The 23,181-nt window shown below is 51.4% G+C and overlaps 2 protein-coding genes across 2 annotated transcripts in view; one reads left to right on the top strand and one right to left on the bottom strand.

The window, feature by feature from the left end:
• The window catches only part of Gfm1 (G elongation factor, mitochondrial 1), a 30,716-nt gene extending 27,542 nt beyond the window's left edge, over positions 1–3,174 (top strand). Inside the window, exons 15-18 of the mRNA XM_013016235.1 lie at positions 558–702; positions 962–1,122; positions 1,893–1,946; positions 2,371–3,174. Coding sequence (XP_012871689.1) covers positions 558–702; positions 962–1,122; positions 1,893–1,946; positions 2,371–2,502 — 492 coding nt within the window. The 3' untranslated portion in view covers positions 2,503–3,174. The remainder of the gene's footprint in view (positions 1–557; positions 703–961; positions 1,123–1,892; positions 1,947–2,370) is intronic.
• Positions 3,175–7,672: 4,498 nt separating this feature from the next.
• Rarres1 (retinoic acid receptor responder (tazarotene induced) 1) overlaps positions 7,673–23,181 on the bottom strand; it is an 18,078-nt gene continuing 2,569 nt past the window's right edge. Inside the window, exons 3-11 of the mRNA XM_013016137.1 lie at positions 21,386–21,447; positions 21,178–21,296; positions 20,635–20,751; positions 20,277–20,332; positions 16,297–16,359; positions 13,203–13,383; positions 10,261–10,397; positions 8,303–8,365; positions 7,673–8,222 (exon numbers count right to left, since the gene is read on the bottom strand). Of these exons, the coding sequence (XP_012871591.1) occupies positions 8,073–8,222; positions 8,303–8,365; positions 10,261–10,397; positions 13,203–13,383; positions 16,297–16,359; positions 20,277–20,332; positions 20,635–20,751; positions 21,178–21,296; positions 21,386–21,447 (948 nt within the window). The 3' untranslated portion in view covers positions 7,673–8,072. The remainder of the gene's footprint in view (positions 8,223–8,302; positions 8,366–10,260; positions 10,398–13,202; positions 13,384–16,296; positions 16,360–20,276; positions 20,333–20,634; positions 20,752–21,177; positions 21,297–21,385; positions 21,448–23,181) is intronic.

Consider the following 23,181-nt stretch of genomic DNA (forward strand, 5'->3'; position numbering starts at 1 on the left):
ACACTTCTGAAATGCCAGAAATACCATGGACTAGAGGTGCAGCTAGAATGGCTGAAAAAAAAAATTGCAACCCATCAAACTTACTCTAGATACGTGCGGCGTATGTATCTGTTACACCTCAGTAAAGCTGACGCCTCTTAGCTATAACTCCCTGACCCCGTGTTGCTCACCAGTGGCCAGCCAGGCAGAGCAGCCGCGCAGGCTGCTGTACAGGCACAGGTCTAGGTTGTCTTCCAGGTTGTGTGCCCATTGCCTCTGCAACGGGGCATGAGTGCTGGGCAACCCCTGAGGTTGAGGGGATGAGAAGGATCGCCGGCTTTTCTCAGTGTGCCTTTCCAGCCGGTTCCCTCCCGTGAGAGGGAGCTTTTCCAGGGACTGTGCCTCCCGATGCTGCTGTGGTAAAACTTGAGAGTGGTGAAGAGCTTCCTTTAAGGCTTTTCTAGAGATGAAGCATAGCACACATCACCCTGTCACACTGACCACCACGAGCTGCCTGGGTGTTGTGCATTCATCTGTAGTGAAATCCACTCGTGCCCACTTGTCTTCGTCATTGGCAGGGCTTTCTGGACGCCTGTGAGAAGGGCCCGCTTTCTGGTCACAAGCTCTCTGGGCTCCGGTTTGTTCTACAAGATGGAGCTCACCACATGGTTGACTCCAATGAGATCTCTTTCATCCGAGCTGGAGAAGGCGCTCTCAAACAAGGTGAGCTCGCCCTGCCCCCCATGCCAGATCATCAGCGCAGGCTCAGCAGCCAGGTAGGGTGATAGAAAACTAAGTGAATAAAGCTTAAGCCAACAAATTTGTTCGAGTCATCCTTTGACAGTTTTGTAATGAGTCAAGACCAGTCGACAAGGTGTACCTTTGGGAGAGAGGAAAAGAGTTTGAAGACCAGTCGACAAGGTGTACCTCTGGGAGAGAGGGAAAGAGTTTGGTTAATGACAACTTTTTTATCTTATCACAGCCTTGGCAAATACAACGTTGTGTGTTCTTGAGCCGATCATGTCTGTGGAAGTTATAGCCCCGAACGAATTCCAGGGACCGGTCATCGCAGGCATCAGCCGGCGGCACGGGGTGATCACAGGGCAGGATGGAGTGGAGGACAGTTTCACGGTGTATGCGGAGGTGAGGACAGTGCTCAGGGACAGCCCTGCAGAACTTCCAGACAAGGACACCCAGCTGTTGCTCCTGGAGATAGCAGGGCAAACAGATGCCTCTCCCTGTGGGATCTGTGGCTTCTACTTTGCTGTTAGAACAATTCTTAAGTGCAAAAGTTAAATATTAGATTCATTTTATTTGGTTCTTTTATGCATATGCCATTTTCTCAAGTGTGTTAGTTTCCGTTCTCATTTTAGCTTTACTTATACAGGGGCTTTATTACGTTAGCTCTGATTTATTTGGATAATGTCTAATGTCCTTTCTTGTCTTGACTCCTGTCTTGACTTACATCTCCTGAGGACAGAAGTGTGCTTCATGTCACCAGGCCTCCTACATGGAATAGCATGCCGGAGCCGAGGGGTCCTGCCGGGGGCTTCTGAGAGAGCACATGCCCCACCCACTTGCCCTGGGCTCAGCCCCTAGCACCATAAATAGGAACCAGTGCGAGTTTGCCTGGAAATCCTTGTGCATGTGGGGGCGTGGTGCCAGGGAGCAGGGGCAGGGATGTCAGTGGGGATGAGGAGGGGAGACAGTCCATCGGTGGTACGTGGTCTGCGAAGCCACAGCTTTCATTCCTTGTGTGTCTGCCCATTGGAGTGATGTCCACTTAACATAAAACAGATCTTTCTCTTTGGATTTTAGTTCTTTTAATCCAGGGTTCTTTAGAAATCGAAATCTCATGCAGTAAGCAACTTTTCAACACACCGTGCTATCCTATCTATTGTGTTTGTTTTCAGATCCCTCTCAATGAGATGTTTGGTTACTCCACTGAACTCAGGTCATGCACAGAGGTAAGTAGCTTTCATTTTGTTTTTCTTTCTTGTGCTGGGGCACTGGAGCTGGAAATCAGGACCTTCTGCTCTTGCATGGCTTTTTCACTCAAGACTGGCGCTCTGCCACTTGAGCCACAGCTCTGCTTCTGGCTTTTTTCTGGTTGAGTCTGTGGACATGAGTCTCACAGACTTTTCTGCCTGGTCTGGCTTTGAACCAAGATCCTCAGATGTCAGCCTCCTGAGTAGCTGGGCTGACATTACAGGCAGGAGCCACTGGTGCCCAGCTCATAAGCAGCGTTAATGTGAAGCTTAAACCTTGCTGCAATGCTGCAAACACCAGGCGCATTTGTGAAATCCTGACCCATAATTGACAGCTGAAAAATTTCTTTCCCTCCCTTTCTCCCCCCTCTCCTCCCTCCCTCTTCTTTCTCCTCCATCTCAGGGAAAGGGGGAGTACACCATGGAGTACTGCAAATACCAGCCGTGCTCAGCGTCCACTCAGGAGGACCTCGTTAACAAATACCTGGAAGCCACGGGGCAGCTTCCTGCGAAAAAAGGGAAAGCCAAGAACTGACCGCTCACTTCCTCCTGAGTAACTTTAATTGCTGAGACGGATCCCTGCAGCGAGAACTCAGGTTGCTGAGTCAAGTGTCTTCTGGCCCTTTCACCCCTTCAGGAACTTCCTACATGCAGAAATAAGCCTGTGCGTACCTCCGCTCTGCAGATGGTCAATAATTCATTGGAAAAGCTCAGGTGAAATGTGATTGTGGATCCCTGTGAAATGATTGAAATCATTTGCTCTCTAACAGAGGAAGAGGCTAACTCGAGTTACACTTGTCTGCATGGAGTGTGTTTAAACTCCCTTCACAAATTTATTTCTATCATGAGAATTTTGCACAGAGAGGAAAACTGCAAAAACAGTATACAGAGCAGACATGCTCAAGGTTTTGTTCCTAATTTGCTTCACTATGGAAGCATTGTTTTGCGTACGTAGGACATTCCATGGCATGTCATGAGTGGGCAGAGTTTTCAGTACTCTGTTGGGCTATGAAATACCAGCTGAGTCTCTGTGGCACACACGGCTGTGGCACTTCAGTGTGACTTCTGAGAACCTGGAGCTGCCTCCGAGGAGTGAAATGTCACCTGCAATCCCACGTGAAGTGTCAGAACAGATCCTCACCCATACTGTCCTTTTCTGTGTTCATCATTTCTGTGACCCTAAATAATAAAATGTAATTTAAATATCTGCTGGCCAGTCAGTTCATTCCCACGGTAAATGCTTGATTGTGTGTGTACCTGTTAGAATATATCATCTATTGTATTCATGGAGATTAGAACAAATGTCACGGCCTTTGGTTCTAGAACAGGTAGACATGCCCAGGCAGGCCATACTGTTCAAAACCACTTCATCTAAAAATTCCTCCATGTTCAACTAGGCGTGGTGGAGCACAACTTAAGACATAGGCAGGAGAGTACTTTAAGCATTGCCCACCTAATTTGAAGACATTTGCTACGTAGTTTGAGTGCATTGTTTAAGTCCCACAAGTCTGTGGGACCTAGTCTGTTTTACCTAGTTTGTATTAGAGGAAGCAAAGAGCCAGGTACTGGTGGCTCACATCTGTAACTAGCTACTCAGGAGGCTGAAATCAGGATTGTAGTTTGAAGCCAGCCAAGGCAAGAGGGTCTGTGAGACTCTTTATCTGTAGTTAACCACCAAAAAGCTGGAAGTGGAGCTGTAGCACAAGTGGTAGAAAGCTAGCCTTAAGCAAAAAAGCTCAGAGAGGGGGCTGGGAATGTGGCTCAGTGGTTGAGTGCTTGCCTTGCATGCATGAGGCCCTGGATTCGATTCCTCAGCACCACATAAGCAGAAAAAGCTGGGGGTGAGGCTGAGGCTTAAGTGGTAGGGCGCTAGTCTATAGCTGAAGAACTGAAGTACAGCGCCCAGGCCCAGAGTTCAGGCCCCACGACCCACAAAAAAAAAAGACTCAGAGGTAGTGCCCAGGCCCTGAGTTCAAGCCCCAGAACCAATTGGGGGGGTGGGGGAGGAAGCAAAGATACAATGAGGTAAACTTCTCCAATAGTGCACAGCTCCCTAAGTTTCAGGTGGGTGATTTGGTTACCGCTCTTCTCCATGAAAGCAGCAGATGGAGCTCTGGCATTTCATCCACACCATGTGACCTTCAGGATTACTTTCTGTTCCCGATGAGAAAACAGTTGTAGAATTTAGCACAGCCCCCTGGTTATTGCAAGTAGTCAAGAAAATGGGCAGATTTGGACAAGTTTTTAATTTGTTAACCACTCTGGTTGCAAGGTTATATAGTATCAGAAAAGATCCCAGCTCTGTAATCCATCCTAAGCAATGATCTGGCCCCCCTAAGCCACACAGTTCAAGTAGGATCATCAGGGACCAGAACCCACATGGCTTGCCACCTCAGGAGCTCAGTGATAGGTGTAGCGAAGTCTAGCCTTCCAAGGCAAGATTCCTTGTGTGTAGGGCAGTAACATGCCTGGTCCTGTCTACCATGGAGGTCACCTGGGAGCTCCACAAAGATGTAGCCAGGCCCAGCTGTAGTATGTGGCCTCTAAAACTTCTCCAGGCCAGTCCAATAAGCCTCAGTGTCATGGGCCACGGCAGTGTTAGTCGGACATAGTAGTATGTACATACCTGTAATCCCAGCTATCAGGAAGGTGGAAACAGGAGGATCATGCATTGGAGGCCAGTCTGGGCAAAGATAAACTTAACATGAGCTGCATGACCCTTTCTCCAAAGGTCTGGGAAGCAGCTTGGGTGGTAGAGCACTTGCATTGTGTGTGCACAGCTCTAGGTTCAGTGCTCTGCACTGCAAGAAACAGGGCAGTGCCGCTGAACATAGACCCAAGGCACAACAGGAAACAGCTTTTGCAGTTCACATAGGTCACAGCCTTGTGTGTGATTAATTAGACTTTGGGTTACTGGTTTGTGTAAAGAAATGCAAATCCCGTTCTGTTCATCCTTACCTCCCTACTCAAACATTGTATAACATGTGAAATCACTAAAAGAAATGGATTCTGAAGTTTGATTTTTCATCAGAGTTGAAGGGTTCCAGCCATTGGTGATTCTTAAATTGGAAAGCCACCAGGAACGAGTAAGTTGTGATGTGTTGGAATGCATCCTTTTGTAGAAGATAACCATTTGCATTGCTTACTGTAAATGTTGATTTCTGCAAAGCAGGGCACTGGTGGCTCATGCCTATAATCTTAGCTACTCAGGAGGCTGAGTTCTGAGGATAGCCAGCCCAGGCAGGAAAGTCTTCTCTTAACCACCAGAAAGCCAGAAGTGGAGCTGTGGATCTAGTGGATCTATTACCAGCCTTGAGTGGAAAGATCTCAGGGACAGCACCAAGGCCCTGAGTTCAAGCCTCAATACTGGCTCAAGCAAGCATTTTGCCAGCCCTGAATACTTTTTAATGAACCTGTTTTAACTTCTGTTTAAAAATCAGGTAGTAAATATGCAAATGATGATTTGAATAAAATGCAATGCAGACAAAACTCTGGTTCTGCTTTTTTCTTAAAATTCTGCAAGTCCTGAAGAGATTGAACAAATGAATGTGGCACTGCATGCACCACAGGTCAACTGACATGATTCTGGAGAGGTTAAGCCCTGTTTGTGCTTGCAAAGATAACAGAGCCGGGAGAAGGAGCCTTGCTGGGCTAGCTTCTGTGGGGCTGTCCATCCCACTTCTGCTCCAGGGCCAAAAGAAGCTTCTGCGCTGGATGGTGGCCCGGCCAAGGCCCTGCTCTGGGCTGAACAGTAGCTCCTGAGAGCAAGGCCTTGGGGACTGCTGAGCCACACAGAACGATGAAACATCTCAGAACACAGTGTGCAGAAGAACGTGCTCAGAATCTATTTTTAAAGATCACGCAGTGAACTTCAGATAAGGAGTCTATCTCTGGCCTTCAGTTTGATCCAGTTACTCACCGCAGATTGTTGCTTTGATGCTTTAGAGAACTTTCTCTCAACTTCCACGCAGGTGAAGAGCTGACTTTTCCTTTGTGACTGCATGGATGTTGGGAAGATAAATGCAAATTGAAGGTTTTAATTATTTTTGTTGTTGTTGGTCATGGGGCTTGAGCTCGGTCTGGGCACTGTCCCTGCGCTCTTCAGCTCAAGACAAGTGCTCTACCACTTGAGCCACAACACCACTTCTGGTTTTCTAGTGATTTATTGGAGGCAGGAGTCTCAAGGACTTTCCTGCCCAGGCTAGCTTTGGACCGTGATCCTCAGATCTCAGCCTCTTGAGTAGCTAGGATGAAAGGCATGAGCCACCAGCACCCAGCTATTAATTTTTTTAAAAATATACCATTAACTTGCGTGCTGGTGGCTCACACCCATAATCTAGCTACTCCTTAGGAGGCTGAGATCTGAGGATCAAAATTCAAAGCCAGCTGGGGCTGGAAAGTCTGTGAGACCCATCTCCAGTTAACCACCAGAAAACCAAAAGTGGGGCTGTGGCTCAAGGGTAGAGCATTAGTCTTGAGCAAAATTGCTCAGGGACAGTGCCCAAACCTTATTTATATTACATATTATAGTGTTTTATATTTATATATACTGTTATAGTTTGTTAAGTGTCTATGTCTAAAAAGTATTTCTTTAAACTTTTCCTGCTAACAATACAGGTTAAAAAATACATATTAAAAAATACCCCACTTAAGATAATTGACAAGATTTTTTTTTTCCAATTGGGTGGTAACCCTGGATCTTGTCCTCTTGGCTTGGCTTTCTTGCTCACAACTAGTGCTCTACCATTTGAGCCACACGCCAGTCTGTCGTTTTGCTGCTAACTTGGAGATAAAGTCTCAGACTCTTCTGCCCAGTCTGGCTTTAAACATCAATCTCCCAAGTCCCAGCCTCCTGAGTAGCTCGATTACAGGTATGACCTGTTGGCCCTGGCTTGGCTCAAGACAGTTTGACTTGACAACGGTGATAAGTCATCAGGAGAAACTGTACTTATCCACTAGCGGTGTGCAATGTGATACTTGCTGGGAAGTTGGACAGAAGCACAAGACAGGTAAGGCACGTAAACAGCCAGGTCAGCGGGGTGGGGCACATTGTGCCACAGGAACATTTGCAGCCCAGAGCACAAGGCCCAGCACCCCGTCAAAATGTGTCTGCACTTAGCTGAATTTTAAAGTTAGTGCTCCTAATCAATTACTGGCCAGGGAGCCTAGCCAAAGGATTTGAGTGTTCCATTAAATTATAATAATGTCAAGAGTCAAGTGCTGGCAACATTTCCTGGCTGGCTCCTGCCTGGAGTTCTCACAGGATTTGATTAAGGCACCTTACATTTGCTTTCATAATTTACTCAGGCCAAACACCGGATCCTAGTTGTCCTTATATACCATTAAAAATTGTGGAAATATGGTGCACTTTGATCCAGGCGTGTCTTCACCCCCTACCTGGGGGCACCCCATAAGATTTGAAGCAAGCAGTAGACACTTAATTCCAATCACACATCTCACCCACCCACGCATGTAATTCTCCACAAATACATTTCTTATTTAGAAACGTTTATTTTAAAGTAGGTATCAATTTTAAAAGGAACACTTGCTAAAGCAATGAAATACAGTAAAAACTTCTTAAATACTGTTTAAGTGGGGCTTGAACTCAGGGCCTGGGCGTTGTCCCTGAGCTCTCTGCTCAAGGCTAGTGCTCTACCACTTGGAGCCACAGCCCCACTTCCAGTTTTCTGGTGGTTAATTGGAGATGAGAGTCTCCCTGCTCAGCCTCCTGGGTAGCTAGGATACAGGGGTGAGCCTCTAGATCCTAGCTTGGAGATAGATATACTGAGCAATTTAGCAACCTAAAGCCAGTACGATCTTTAAAATAATGAGAAGCTCAGAGGTGAAGCCACTTTGAAAACTACATGCTGGCTGGCTAGACTCTGCATGTTGACTCTGAACTCCAAGGGCCGTGCTGACCACTGGTTTACTCAGAGACCGGCAGAGGCTGGGACACTGCCCGGTGGCAGCCAGAAGCCGACCAGCGACTGCCCATCACGTGTTTCCTCAACCACAGACTGCTAGCCCATAGCTCCTATACTGACGAGTTACACTGCTAGAGTTGTCCTAGACAGAATCCAGTAGAAGCAGGCCATTTTGTAATCTTTAGAGATGAATCAGTTCTGTCGGTGCCACAGCCGATCCCTCCACAGTTCCAGACGCTTCTTCTGGGGTCTGGAGCTCCTGACATTGGTACTTAACTTTCAGTGGCTTGCCTGGGTACCAGATTAAACGAATGCGACAGGGCAGGATTTCCTAGCAAAGAAAGATCTCGGTGTTACAACCCACACAATCTGTAAGGGAGGAACAGTTCCACAAACCACGCTGTACATTACCTGTGTCGGGAATTCATGAAGTAGAACGGTATAATCAAAATCAACGGCGTCACCACTCATTTTCTGGAGCAAGGAAACAAGCATTAGGACCACAGATGCAGGGGGGTGTGGTGGCTGGGAGCTGGGGTCCTGATGACAGACTTCAGACAGCACAGAAGCCCTGTGGCTGCTGCTTCCCCATCAAGACAAAGTCATAGATTCTTATTTTGGTTTCATCGCTGAGTTATATGTGGAAATCTGGCTAAAAGTCTTCAGCACTTCATGGTATTTCTAGGGGTGTCGGAAGCCAGAGGGGATAAAGGAGTGCCTTCACATCCTCCAAGACCTGGTTACTTCGTGAACACTTCAGGCTGTCCCTGAGCACCTCGGACCAGACCAGCTCACGCCTGTCCTCCTAGCTCCTCAGGAGGCTGACATCTGAAGATCTTGGTTCAACGCCAGCCCAGGCAGGAAAGACCTTGAAACGCTAATCTCTACCAAAAAACCAGAGGTGAAGATGTGGCACTAGTAGTAGAGTACCATCCTTGAGTGAAAAAGCTAAGGGTTGATGCGCAGGCCCTGAGTTCAAGCCCCAGGACCAGCACAAGAAAATAAAGGATCCAAGAAAAGGCAGGATGAGGGCTAGGTGCCTGTACCTGGGTGTGCTTCTCCTGTTGTGTGGTATGGAGATCATGAGCCTGGTTTACCTGCAGGGCAGGTAAGGTTACAGCTAGAGAGAGACGATCAAGGCTCACCCAGACCTAACTCCACACCCTTTCCTTCATGGGTGCCACACCAAGCCACGCCACACAGATTTGAACACTACATCTATGTCTGTCATCGTACTCATCTTTTGTTTACTTGATTTCTATCCATTTTGTTCCTACCTTAAACCAAGTTCCCATTGCGGTTTTTCTCTTTCCTGTATTTTCTGTCAAGGGTGCTTTTGTTAATTCTTTATGTCCTGCAGTGCTGGGGGCGTGACTGAGGGTCTGATGCAGAGGCTCTGTGTTGTAACATCCCCCTCCCCCCCCCACACACAGTGTCCCCTCCCCCTTTGCTGCTATATCAACTTGAGCCTTTCTCAGATCCATACCTCACCCCTGAGCATCTATTCCCAGCTATCAGAATCCACACTCTCCACTGGCATCCTGGCCCAGTCTGCCTGCACTTCCTGTCCTGCTGCCTACACCTCCTGTCCTGGGCCTGCACTTCCTGTCCTGCATCCCCTATAGCTTAGTAGTCCACAAGGCAGCCACAGTGACCTTGTAAGAGCCCTGGAGAAGGTTAAAAAACGAGCCCCTCCTAGCCGGATCCCCTCTGGGTCCTCCGGTGTCTCTCATCGGACAGGCTCAGCTGCTCAGCCTTTCTCCAATTATCCCATGGTTGCCTCCATCTCCTCTGTGAAATTCCCTTCCCGAGGGGGCCAGGGCCACCTACCAGCCATGACCCTGGTTTTTCCCGAGATTAGCCTGAGACTACAAGAGTGTCATTCTACCAGGACCCATGTTCCCTTCTCCCTGCTTCATTTTTCTCCATTGGGGTGCCACCATTGATACGTGTGTGTGTGTGTGTGTGTGTGTGTGTGTGTGTGTGTGTGTGTGTACTGGCACTTGAACTCAGAACCTTGTGCTCTCACTTGGCTTTTCCATTCAGGGCTGGCACTCTACCACCTGAGTCACACCCAGGTATGGCTAATTGGAGATAAAAGTCTCTCACAGTTTTTCCCTGGCTCCTCAGAACTGTGATCCTCAGATCTCAGCCTCCTGAGTAGCTAGGATTACAGGTGTGAGCCACTAGCACTCAGCTTTCATTGCCTTTCTTCTTCCTTGAGAATTACTGTCAGTGAAGGCAGCAAACTGTGTTTCATTCACCGTTGCATCCTGTCCTGAATTGACGCCTGCCTGGTACTGCAGGCACTGGAGCTAGGAAGGCCATTGCTTCCTAACCAGGGCCCTGGTTGGTGTTTGGATTCTTACCCACTGGTTCACGCTCCTGAGCTGGGCCAAGTAGTACTGTGAAAACTGGGTTGTCTTTTCCCACATCACATAAGAGCTGCCAAGAAAGGCCAAGTCCCAGAGGGGTCGCAGCGATGCCTCAATTCTCCCGTGACTGTCTGAGAATGAGAAAACAAAGCACATTGTTACCAAGGCACGCTTTCAGACAACAGCTCATTAGTTATAGCTGGAGGCATGGTTCGTCAGTAAAGCATCTGTCTAGTAAGTATGAGGCCCCAAGTTCAAACCCCACTACCATCAAGATTTCAGAAGCTTTGGTGATGAAGTGTGACATGGAACCAGATGAGACCATCTCTCCTGAAGCAAGGCTGTGACTCAGATCTGTTTCTGTGTAAGAAGTGAGACCGCAGGCTTCTGCTTGTCTCTTAGTAAACCTGTTGTCCAGTGATTCGCTGGCTGCGCATGATGTTTACTTCTGTGAGACACATCATTAATGAGGTTGCTCTTCACAGGCCCCACGGGTCAGGCAGGAATCAGGGTGCACAGCATTACTTCTGGGTGTCCGGTGCTGTCCTTCCCCACCAGTGCATGGGCGTCAGCCCCCTCACCAACAGGAAATGGGATGGGGTTTTCCTATGGCATTGATTTTGATCTGCTGTCTTTTTTAAATCAGCAAACAGGGTCTCACTTCCTGCCCAGATGTTTGCTTGACCCACCCCCTACCTCCCATTGTGGGGCTTGAACTCTGGGCCTGGGCACTGTCCCTTAGCTCTTCAGCTCAAGGCGAGCACTCTACTATTGAGCCACAGCATCACTTCTGCTTTTCTAATGGTTTATTGGAGTCTCACAGATGTTCCTGCCCTGGGCTGGCTCTGAACCATGATCCTCAGATCTCAGCTTCCTGAGTAGCTAGGATTATAGGTGTGAGCTACCGGTGCCTGGAGTATGCTTGGATTTTGATCCGCCTGTTTTAGGCTTCCTATCATAGCTGAGATAACAGGTGCACACTTGGTGTCCTGAGGACTTTTCTGTCCAGACTGGCTTAGAGTTGTGATTTCAGCCACCCGAGTAGCTAGGATTCCAGGCATGAGCTGCCCATGCCCCGAAAAACTAAATCTTTTTAACTGAATAGTCTTGACTACAGAGACAGCCTGTCAGTCGAAGCCCTGGGTGTCTGCTGAATTCCCAGTGAGAACAGAACAGTACGTTCTGGCAATGAAAAAAGACTTGGTGAAGTGTCTTGGTAGCCAGATTAACTTCGACTGTTTACAGACAGCTCCGAGAGGGCCTGGCACTCATGAACGCAGCAAGTTCTCCAGCCTCTACTGAAAAGGGTCCAAAACCTACCCATCTTGTAGCAAATATTTATAGAGAAAAGGCCCCGTGGGGTTCTAAATTGGTGCCTTGCAGAGAATGGTGCCCTATTTCCCGAATGAAAGGGGGGAAAGGCCCCCGATAGCCACAGATCGCCGAGCCCACTTGGGGCTCAGAATAAACAGGGTCTGCGTGGTGTGAGGCTGAGAATCGCTTCCCTTCATTCCTTGGCACCGATCTGAGTTGTCAGAGAACTATTAGGGTGAGAGCTAGCCAAGGCTCTGGACCTCAAAAATTCAAAGAGCAGCCTTCAACCTCTAGGCTTTTGAGAACATTCTGTCAGTGTCCATAAGTCGGGGAGCAGAGAGCGGGAGCCCCCCCGCCCCATGTGGACGTGGGTTAGTTGGGGTCTTGGGGGGTCTGGGCACATGAGGGAAGAGAGCGGCTGGGGCGGGGTGGGACTGAGTGCTGCTGTTGTCAGATGTCAGGCTTCATCCCAGCACCAGTCCTCAGATGACTTCTGTGGTTTTGGAAATTGGATTTGCCAGTAAGTGCCGAGCCGGCACTGCCGCCCGGGCAGGACTGTGCGTGGAGACAAATGAGCTCTGCCTGGAGCAGGCTGCCTCTCGGCAGAGGGCAGGGCCGGTCTATGAGAGCTGGCACCATGCTCCATTAGCCACTGGCCCCAAATGAAATCAACAGGCCCCAGGCATAGCCCCAGGCAGGGGGCTGACCCCCCCACCCACCCCAGCACTGCCCTGGAGGCATCTTGTCTCCGTGCAAGGCCCTCACCAGGGGCTCTAGAAACTGCCATCCCCTGCATGCATGCCCACTCGAGTGGGGAGGCTTGGCTCTCCTGTGCCCCCCTTCTCCAGGGGGGATGGGGGGAGGGGGATGGAGAGGCAGGGACAGCTGCCACTGGAGTCCTGTGGTACCACAGATGCAGGGTGGGAAAAGGGACCTCGGTGCTCTGTTTAACGATCCCTTGCAGTTTTGGAGGCGCTGGGTTTGAACCCAGGGCCTTGTCCCTGGCAGTGTGCCTCTTATGCCAGGCTCCCAGCGTGGCTGGCTATTGTTATGTTTGGGACGGCCTCTCCGGTGTATCTGGGCTCACAACCACTCTGCTCTTCATACTTGCACTTCCCAGGGAGCTGCACACACCTAGTGTGCTCCCCGCATCCAGTGTGCGCCCCACATATACTACGTACCCCCTGCATCTAGTGTGTACCCCACATACAGTGTGCTCCCTGCATCTAGTGTGTACACAGAGTGTGCTCCCTGTATCTAGCATGCTCCCCTATCTAGTGTGCACCCCTCATACAATGTGCCCCCCACATCTGGGGTTGCACCCTGCAGCTAGCGTGCTCCTCGTGTCTAGTGTACACCGTGCATCTAGTGAGTTCCCTGTATCTAGTGTGCTCCCCGCATCCAGTGTGTACCCCACATTAACTGTGCACCCCGTATCTCACTTTCTAGTGGATGAGATGCGGTGGTGAGTTGTGTTCATCAGGGTGGCCTCAAACCACAGTCCTCCCAATCTCAGCTCCCCAAGCAGCTGGGAAGACAGGCGTGAGCCCCGGCACCAGGCTAGCACCATTTGAAGAGTTGGAAATACATCCCCGGTGCAGGCGTCCCAGCCTCATACGCACCAGGCAGGCTGCCGCGGAAGGGGCTCTGCAGCTGCTTCAGCTGCGTGTAGAGCCGGTAGTCCTCCTGCCGCCGTTGCTCCTTCCCCAAGAGCCGCGTGCAGGTCACATTGACGGCTGGTCTGGGTTTCTGGTTCTTGAAAAACACTTGAGCTGAGCATTTCCCCAAATGATCTTCACCTGCCTGAAATAAAACAGCTTGGAATTAAGCAGGAAAGCACTTTATCTGCTCTGCCCAGCTACACACACACACACACACACACACACACATGCACGCATGCACACACGCACGCACGCACATGCGCACACAGACACACACCCTCATGCGCACACGATTGCATGAAGGCCGTTCCCTGCGCGTGGCCCCTGCCCTGGTGCCCGGCTGTGGCTTTGCGTTGCAGAGCGTGGCTGTGGCATCTGAGCTGGATACCCGCGACCTCCACACTCATCGTGTTCCCTGGTGCTCAGCTCAGAAAGCTGGGCCTGAGGCCCCCGCCCAGCAGGGCTGGGAGTGGGCTTGCTCCTCTGTGGGCCCTCGATGTGGGGCTTCCGACTCACAAACTCCAAGAGGGAGCTGGGATTGTGATAGCTGAGGAGCCCCCTCCTCCCGGTCCAGCTCTAAGGCCTGAGGTGGGGACATTAGGACACCGCGCTGTCCCCAAGGCTCGCAAGCTAGGGCTTGAGTACTTTCTGCTGAGCACAACTACTAAGTCCACAGTACCTTCCCTCCCAGTGGCTGCCTAGATGGATGGATGAATGCGGCCTGGCCAGGCCCGCTCTACTTCCAGTGTGGAATCATGGGACCCCTCAGCACACCATACTGTGAGTTACCTCCAGGACAGTGGCTGTCCACCACGTGTCCCACATTCCTAGACTTAAAACCCAGGCCTGAAGAAAGGCATTCCCCCAAGCCACCAATGTGGGCCCAGAATGGGAAGGTCAAGGCCACTGGTCTGGCCCTACCTGCCCAAACCCAGCCCTGGGCTCCTTATCAGGATCCCCTAGTGAAATGTGATTGGTTAGCCAGGCACGGGTGGTTCAAGCCTGTAATCCTAGTTATGGTTCAAAGCCAGCCCAGGCAGGAAAGTTCTACCATTCTTATAGCCAATAAATTACTCTCCTCTCACCCCAGACACACACAAAAAGAAATGGAGCTCTGGCTCAAGTGGTAGAGGCTTTTTTCCTTGAGCAAAAAGAAGCCCAGAGACATCACCCAAGCCCTGAGTTCAAGTCTAGTACCCAAAATAAATAAATAAATGCAGTTGGTTAACAATAAAGGAAATGTGATATGTGTGTGTGTGCGTGTATGAATGGAGTATTACTCAGCCACAAAAAAGAATGAAACTCTGAGATTATCATGTTGATGGAGACAAAACAAGCTCAGAAGGACAAACACTAAACGTTTTCTCTCATTTGTGGGGCGCAGACTAGTAACCAAGTCATTACGTATGCATTTAATGACAGGAATAAAGGGAAGACTGAGGGAAGAAAGGAATGAGAGGGAGAGGCAGGGAGGGGAAAGGTGGTGAGTGAACATGATTGAAATACATTATACATATGTATGAGCATTGTCTGGGGGAAGGAGAATCAGAAAGATTAATAGAAGGAGTGAATTTGATCAAAGTATATCATACACAAGTATGGAAATGCCTCAATGAAATACTTTTGTACAATTAATATGGGCTGATTAAGTCTTTTAAAAACCATAATAATGCGGTTGAATTGTCGTTTCAATGGGATGGTGTCACAGCTTAACAGCTGCCAGATGGTAAAAGAAACAACCCACAGAGAAACAAATAGTCATCAAGGTTGAATGACTTAATACGCTCACATGAAGGATTCACTGAAAAGGCTCAAAGACCTGGCTTTTCAGTGGGCACTTTCTCCCTGCGATGTGTTTTGGATGGGAGGGAACTTCTGGGGTGCATTAGGGGGCGACAGCCTAGGTGGGGTGAGGCAGTCTGCAGGCATCACAGATCTTGTTCTGCCTCCACTGAAATCAGCCAGCCCTCAGCAAGAGAAGAAAGAGCCAGCGATTGTGTCACCCCATTTTGCTCCCCCAAATACCTCCTGTCAAAGCAGCTTTGAAGGTGAAAGAAACATCCTTCATCTCCAGAAAGTCCTTTAAGAAAGTTTTAATTCTTGGGGGTATTAAAGAGTCATACTAGGCGCCTGGTGGCACATCCTTGCAATCCTAGCTACTCTGGAGGCTGAGATCGGAGGATCACAGTTCAAGATCAGCCCAAGCAGAACAATCCCCAAGACTCTCATCTCCAACTAACCAGCTAAAAGCTGGAAGTAGAGGGGTGGTACAAGTGGTACAGTGCCTGTCTTGAGTGAAAAAGCTAGCATAAAGCTCTGTGTTCCAGCCCCAGGACCAGCACAAACACAAACAAAAGCAACAAAAGACAGCAGAGTCCGACAGCACTGCTGGCTGTGTGGACCTTGCTTCCCAGCTCCGGGACTGTCCTCCAGGAGGCCTGGGCTTAACAGTCACGCTATGCCCTTGGGGTCCTTCCTCTGTGAGACCCTCCCATCCCAGCCCTGCTTTTGCCCTGTACCACCCCCACCCCAAGCTCCTTGGACCACCGGAAAACACAGGCCGGGCCCACTCGTGCTAGGCCCGGCCTGCACACAGTTCATCTGCCCTCACTTCCAGAGTTTCTGTTTACTTTCTTCTTGAAAACATCATTAGAGGCATCCTGGCAAAGCCTAGGTGACTTGGCGGACGCAGTACAAGACCAAGTGCCCTAGGCAGGTGCCACTGCCTGGTTTGCTCGCCCTCAGGGGCCTGCAAACCTGAAATGGCAGCCGGCGACAAGAATAAGCGCACGATGGCATTTGAGAGTGAGTCACTGTGACTGGTAGGGACGGCAAAGGCACTGTGACATTCTCTCCCAGGACCCTGGAGGAGGAGGTGACACTGGGTAGGTGGCTCTCAGGCAGCCATGGAAGGCCACGCATCTCACTCTCCAGCCCCGCTCCGCTCTGCGGCTCTTGAAATGAAACCGGAAACCCAGCAGAAAAGAAAGAAGCTCGGAGCAAAGCCTGCGGTGCGGGTAACTCACTGTGCAGACTGCGCATAATCACGGCTCACCTCCAGGTTGTAGCTCTCTGTGCTGAATACCAGCTCAACCTTACAGCCTTTTTGGGGGTCCACCTGAAATACAGAAACCAAATCTTAGCAGTGTAGAGGCCCTGTGAACAGAGGCCCTCTTGGGAAAGCATGCACACGGCAGTCACGGCACGTATACCTGAATAAATTCGGTACCCGGGCACGTTCAGGACTCGGAGAGCTCAGATTTGGTCTGAGCATGCCTTTGTGGTCGCTGGCCTGACATTTACTCACTGGGGGGTGGGGGTGGGGTGCTGTACCGAGGGAGGAGGCAAAATGTCTTTGTCTATGTCTATGTCCAGGCCTCTCCAGGGCCCAACCTGGATGCCTGGCACATTCTTAAGCAAAGCAGGCTCGTCCATGTGCCTTCTTTGCTCCAATGGGAAAGAGATGGCGTACGCACGGCGTGTGCAGGGGCGGTGAGTGAAAAGGGAAAAGCATGGTGGACCCAGGCAGTGGCCAGGATGAGGTGACCTCTAAGCTGAGTTCTCAAGGTCAGTGTGGAAGCACCTGGATCTGGGGGTGGGGACAAAGACTAAGGAGGCACACAAGGCAGACGCAGGGTAGAACGGGCAGCTGGATCTTTGGTCTGTGGGAAGATGACAACACTGAAGTGCACACGTTATGGGCTCTGCTAGAACTTGAATCTGTGTGTGTGTGTGTGTCTGTCTGTCTGTCTGTACTGGGGCTTAAACTCAGAGCCTGGGCACAGACCCTCAGTTTATATGCACAAAGCTGGTGTTCTACCACTTGAATCATGCCTTCTGCCCAGCTTTCTTCTTGTTGGTTGATTGGGCCAGAGGTGGTGTTGGCTTTTTTGTCTAGGCTGGCTCCAAGCTCAAGCCTTCATCTCCAGGGCTCAGTCTCCTCAATGAGCTAGGATTACAGGTTGATTCAGTCAGCTCCTGGCAGCTCCTATTTTTCAAATCAGGGTTTTCATTTATTTCTGAACCAGCCTGGACTGTAATCTTCCTATTTAAGCTTCTCACTTAACTTGGATGATAGGTGTATGCTGTCACAGCCAATGTTTTTTTTTAAAATTGGTTGCGATGAGATAGCAAAAGCTTTTTGCTTTGAACCTCAATCCCCCTGAACAGCTAGGATTAAAGGCATGAGCCACTGCACCCCACTGAACACTTCAACTACTTAGGAAAACTTTGTATTATTTGCCATATTTTAAGACAGTAAAATAATCATTCAGTAGAAAGGAGTAGAAGGAACTTTGGGTGCACGAAGCTGAGGTTATTTCATACCATCTTGATTAAATTAGACTCTATAAACATCAGCTTCCTTTGAGTTTTGGCCTAGGGACACAGAATTAAACAGGGTTATGTTATTTTAAATAGATCAGATATTACCCAATCCTAGTACAGAAACTGGAGAGGGTGAACTGGATTCAGAAGCTTGTTTATGCAGCGAATGTCCACACTCATAAACACACACGAGTAAATATACAGATGCTCTGGGAGCCGGGAGCTCGGGAGCACTGCATGCATGAGTCACGCTTAGTCTTCTGACGTCTACTGGCATCAGCTGATGCTCCGCTTTGTTTACCAAATGCACACGCGCACACTAGTCCCTCCTCATCCCCTCCTCTGCCCGGCACTGGGAGATACTGGGAGATACAAGGAAACTGAACAAACATCTTTCCAGATGTTTCCTGCTCCTAGTGTGGAAACAAGTTGTCTGTGTGAGCCAGTTTGAAGTGTGGGGTGTAGGACCCCAGGACAATGGTGAAGATGGAGAGAGGGTGGTCTGGAAAGCTGGGGTGCTGCTGGTGCAGATCCTGGAAAGCCTCAGTTGGCAGGGGGCTGGCTTACGATTTGAACTCCGGTCCTTACACTTGCTAGGCAGGCAATCTGCCCTCCAGCCACACCTCTGCGCTTTCTGTCTTTGTCATTGCTTGGTAAAGATCTTGCACAGATGCCAGGCCTGGCCCGGATGGCACTCTCCCTGTTTATGCGTCCCATGACTGTGGATGACAGGCCTCCATGCTCAGCGAGTTACTGGTTGAGATGGCGCCAGGTGAGCTTTTTTGCCCAGGTTGGTCTTACTGCCACAATGGGTCCATATGTCTGCAGCAGGAAGTTGAAGCCACGTGCTCTGAGTTTGTATCTTACTGTCCGCTAAGAGCTGTGTGTTCTAACACACAAAGCTATTACAAGTGAATGGAGCCAAGAATTTTGCCTCCAGGATGCGTCTGAACTCTCTTTCCATTCGACACTACCATGTATATTGGGTAGAATCATTGAAATACAAGGTGCCTTAAACCCAAGGAGCTGAGATGAAAGACAGAGAATAGATATTTACTTATTCTCAGAGCACATTGTTCAAACAGGTCTCCCTTTCAGCTGACTCCAAACGAGACCTTGGACGCTGTCTGGGAGAAAGCTGGCTGAGCTGTCCTCATGAAGCCACAAACCACCACTGGCTGCATAAAGGACCACAAAGTGCATGTATGGGAAGGAGGCTCTGCCCCCCCTCCCCCTTTGCTATTTGGGAACCTCTGGTCTGCTACTCAGGCTCCTCCCCACGTGACTTGGTATTTGATAGGAAAATATAAATGGCACACTGTTCCAGGAAAAGCAAGTGCTTCGTTTTTAAGGTTACTTTGATGACTCAGGCTTTGTTGGCCGCAACTCATTTGCAAATAAAAATTGCTGGCTGTTCTGATGCTCTCCACAGGAGAGTGCCACAGGGTATCGCATTAGACCCTGAGATGATCCTATTGAACATTCCTTCTTTCAGGCCAGACAAAGCAAATAGTTTCTGTGAAAATCAAAACAGAACGAGCCAGAAATCAGCTAGTTCTGGTGAGGTCTAACAATGGAGGCCAAGGAGGGAAGTGGACACGGCCATGTTGTGTTCATGGTGGAGAAGGTGATGGGTACTGTGTGTGAACCTCTGTTCAGCCAAGTCTGGGCATGAATTCTTGACCTTAGGACGCCAGAGGGACAAGGACCAGGGCAGTTCTGTGCTGGGAATGAGGAGGAAGAAAAGGCCAGGTGTAAGGAGACTTGGCCCATTGGTCTTCTATCCTGCTGGAAGGGCAGGGAATGGCTTCTGCTCTAAATGTCCCAGTGGAAGTGACTCTTCCACTCGCTGCATTTTATTAAACAAATATTGAGAACTTGGCCTTAAATTGGGCACCTGTGGCTCACACCTATAATCCCAGCTACTCAGAAGGCTGACATCTGCAGATCACGGTTCGAAGCTAGCTAGAGCAAGAAAGTTCAGGAGACTCAATCTTCAACTTAACTGGCAAAAAGCCAGAAGTGGAGCTGTGGCCCAAGTGGCTGCGCCTAAAAGCCTGAGGCCTTGAGCTTCAAGGGTTCAAGCCCCAGGACCAGTATAAAACCAAACAAGCGTGCCCCTAGCAGTGCCCTTGGCTAGTACAGCAAAGAGGTGAGTTGTGATGTCTTGCACCCTGGGAGAGGCTGCCAGAGGCTGGGCAGAGCAGCCCAGGTGGGAGCAGATGACAGGTAAGTAGGGGTGCAGGACACAGGCACCAGTGAGATGCGAGAGGAGACAGCGTGGCCGTGTTCTGTGCTGGGCCAGTGGCTGGGGAGGGGGTGGTGAGCACCCCTGGATTCCGCACTGCCCAGGGCTTCTGCCAGTCATGCGGGGACGGTGGACACCCCCCACCCCATGCCACTAGGCGGGGATCGCGGGAGGAGGCCCCGTTCCAAGGGTGCCTGTCCATCCAGCCCTGAAGCTACAGGCTGGCTTGGGAGCAGGGAGGTTGGCCTCGAACCTGTGGTGCCGCAACCGGCAGAAGCTGGGAGGCTGAGAATGCAGGGGAAGCCCGTCCCGAACTGGGACCCCCGCTCGCTCGGTAGCAGACGCACGCATGCGGGGTGGGAACCACCCCCCCACCGTCTGCAGCATGCGTGGTGGGAACCGGGCCCCGTCTGCAGCGAGGGGAAGGAAGGCAGATCTGTGGGAGGACTGGCCGCCCTCACGTCACCATCTAGCTGGACCTGTGCCCGGGCGTTGCCCTGGACGTGGCCGCACACATCTGGTCCGAAGCAGCGGCATCACGATCTCTTTTAGACCCGACTTTCCTGCCGGGCAGCCGCATGGGGAGGCCGAGCGCGCCCGCCCCCTCGAGCACCTTCCTCCCATGCCGCCTCCTGACCTCGCTCCCCGTGCGCACAAGCCCCGCCGGCCTCCGGCCTCGCTGCGCTGCGCTCCTGTTCCGTCCCGAGGAAAACGGAGGAGAGCCGGCCTCTTATGCGCCACTGTCCACCACGGATAATGGACGCCGCAGGGTGCGCGCTGTGCGCGGGTCCAGTAAGCACGCTGGGCACTCAGGCGCACCAGCGTTGAGCGCTGGATGTCCTTGAACCCGTCGCTCCAGGGGGAGGCGCCGCATAGAGCGTGGCCCGTGCGCCCCGCGCACCCCAAACCTCCCAGGCTCCGACTGCGGCTCCGGGCCTGGCAATGGAGAAGAGCGGGGCCAGGCCAGAGGAAAGAGGGCGCCGCCGGGGGCAGCAAACCTCCAAACCCGAGGGCAAGCCGCGCAGACCCGGCCCAGCTCCGGGGCCGGCTTCCCGCGCTACCCGGCCCGCGCCCGCCCGAGGCAGCCCGCAGCTCTCAGGCGGAGTCTTAAATCTCATTTGATTCACTGCTTTCTTTCTTTCTTTCTTTCTTTCTTTCTTTCTTTCTTTCTTTCTTTCTTTCTCTCTTTCTTCCTTCCCTTCTTTCTTTCTTCCTTCCTTCCTCTCTCTTCTTTTTTCCTTCCTCTCTCTCTCTTCTTTCTTACTTTCTTTTCTTTCCTTTCTTTCCCTGCAGCAGCAAAGTCTGACCTCACGTGGCCCGGCTGGCTGGTGCATATGTATTTGGAATTGCTTTCACAATTGCCTTGCACGGTTTGTACCCAGATCGTTCCATTGCAGCTGGGTTGCAGCCCGGTGGTCCGGCGGAGGCCTGGCGGGTGTGAGGGTCCCCTCACCAGCACCCCGACGCGGATCCTGCGGAACCTGGTTTCATAACGCAGTGGTAGGCCTCAGTCCCAGCCTGTCTTCTTTCAAAGGAGTGTGCGGTCCAGAGAGCGAGGAGGGGCCCGCACAGCTCCTCCAGCTCCTCGAGCTCCTCCTGCCAGGGGCCGGGCCCCTGGATGACGGATCCATCCTGGATGACGGATAGCCGGATAGCCGGGTGCAAACACGAACCCCAAAGCACCCCCTGCGCGCCGGGGCTGCCACAGCTTCCACAGCCAGTGCAGCCGAAGCCAAGGAAGCGCCACCCCCTCCGGGGCCGGGTGCTCCTCACAGGGCGACCTCACCCATGCCTTCGCAGGGAGCCTGCTGCACCTGCGCATTAGCACCGCAGCCCAGGGCCTAGCACCACGTGCTCAGGGGGACGGCGGACAGATGGATGGATAGACAGGCTGCCCTCTAGCTCATTTTTTTTTTCTTCAACTCAAGCTCTCACTTAGCTTTTACCATTGCAGTAACAGCTCCGCTGGCAGCGTTGTGCTGGCTTGTTGGAGTCTCACGGGCTGACTTAGAACCTTGATCCTCAGACCAGCCCTGATTAGCTAGGGTGACAGGCACGAGCCACCAGCGCTGATTCATTCTGTGATTTCTTAACTGCTCGTGGAGGGAAGAGACATCCTTGTAATTTGAAAAGTGAGTGCTTTACCCAAGCCAGGGAACCCCGCCCCACTCCCCCACAAACCTCTCCATACCCAGGTGGGAGGCTTCAGGGCCTCTCTTAGGCTAGGGGAGGTCATCTTTGTGAACAGTTCTCAAGCTGTCTTTCCTGCCTTTCTGCTGAACTAGTAAATCTTTTTTTTAAATCCCTGGACAACAATGATGGTTAAAAACATGCAACAAGAGTGGGGGGTGTGGGGGAGGCTGGGAAGGGATGTGAAGGGTCAACAAAGGAGGAGGCTGCAATGCTTGATAAGAAATGTACGCATTAACCTGCCCATGTAATTGTAACCCCTCTGTACAGTGTGTTCGCAAAAAAGAAAAAGAAAAAGAAAAAAATTGCAACAAGAGCAGGTGGCCTTTTCCTGGGAACAATTCGATTCAATCATTCCGTAAATTTAACCATGATAGGCGCAGGAAGAAGCATGCAGAAGCAAGGCAGAGCGTGGAGCAGCCTGTCCCGTCTACCTAGCGCCAGACGGGGGCAGTCTCGGTGAGGATCTCACCAGATCTTCACTCCGCAAGGCTCCCTGTCCATGGACTTCAGGGGCGCGAGTTGGGGATCCTGCGATTCTCTATCTAACCCGTGTAATGCGGTGGAGGCAGAGATGCAGCTCCACGCGTGTGAACCATATCCGAGCGGGGCCTCGCGAAACACCACCAAGCCTGGGCGGTCACGTTCGCCTTCCACGCGCGAGAATCTAAGCTCCTGCCTCCGGTCGGGTTGGATGAGGCAGATGCCAGCGCTTGGAAGGTCCCTGCCCAGCCCTGGGCACACTTCTACCACCGAGTCCGCAGCCCTTGCCCCCTGCCCCGGCGGCAGGGGCCTGCCCCGGCGGGCGGCCTGCGGCTGGGTCGGGCGGACTGGGAGATCCGGGAAAGACTTGGGTGGAGCCACACGCGCGTCGCCCACCCTGAAGGCACCTGGGGCAAGACTGAGCCTGGTCTTCGGGGCCCGTGCCTCAGTTTCCCCAGAATCTCGCTCCCAGGTTCGGGACCGTCAAGGGCCCTGACTAGGACAAAACCTAGGGCCGCGTGAAAGCCAGCGAGAAGCTCCTGCTTGCTGCAGCCCCTGCGCACCCATGCGCCCTCCACTGCCTGGGCTCTATAGGCGGCGCCGGGGGCTGCGCGGTGTGCTAGCAGGTGACAGCGGCCCGCGCGCGGCCCTCGTGCACGGCGTCCAGCACTCGCAGCGCGCGCAGCCCCTGCA

The sequence above is a fragment of the Dipodomys ordii genome, unplaced genomic scaffold, assembly GCF_000151885.1.
Source record: "Dipodomys ordii isolate 6190 unplaced genomic scaffold, Dord_2.0 Scaffold30, whole genome shotgun sequence".
Lineage (NCBI taxonomy): Eukaryota > Metazoa > Chordata > Mammalia > Rodentia > Heteromyidae > Dipodomys > Dipodomys ordii.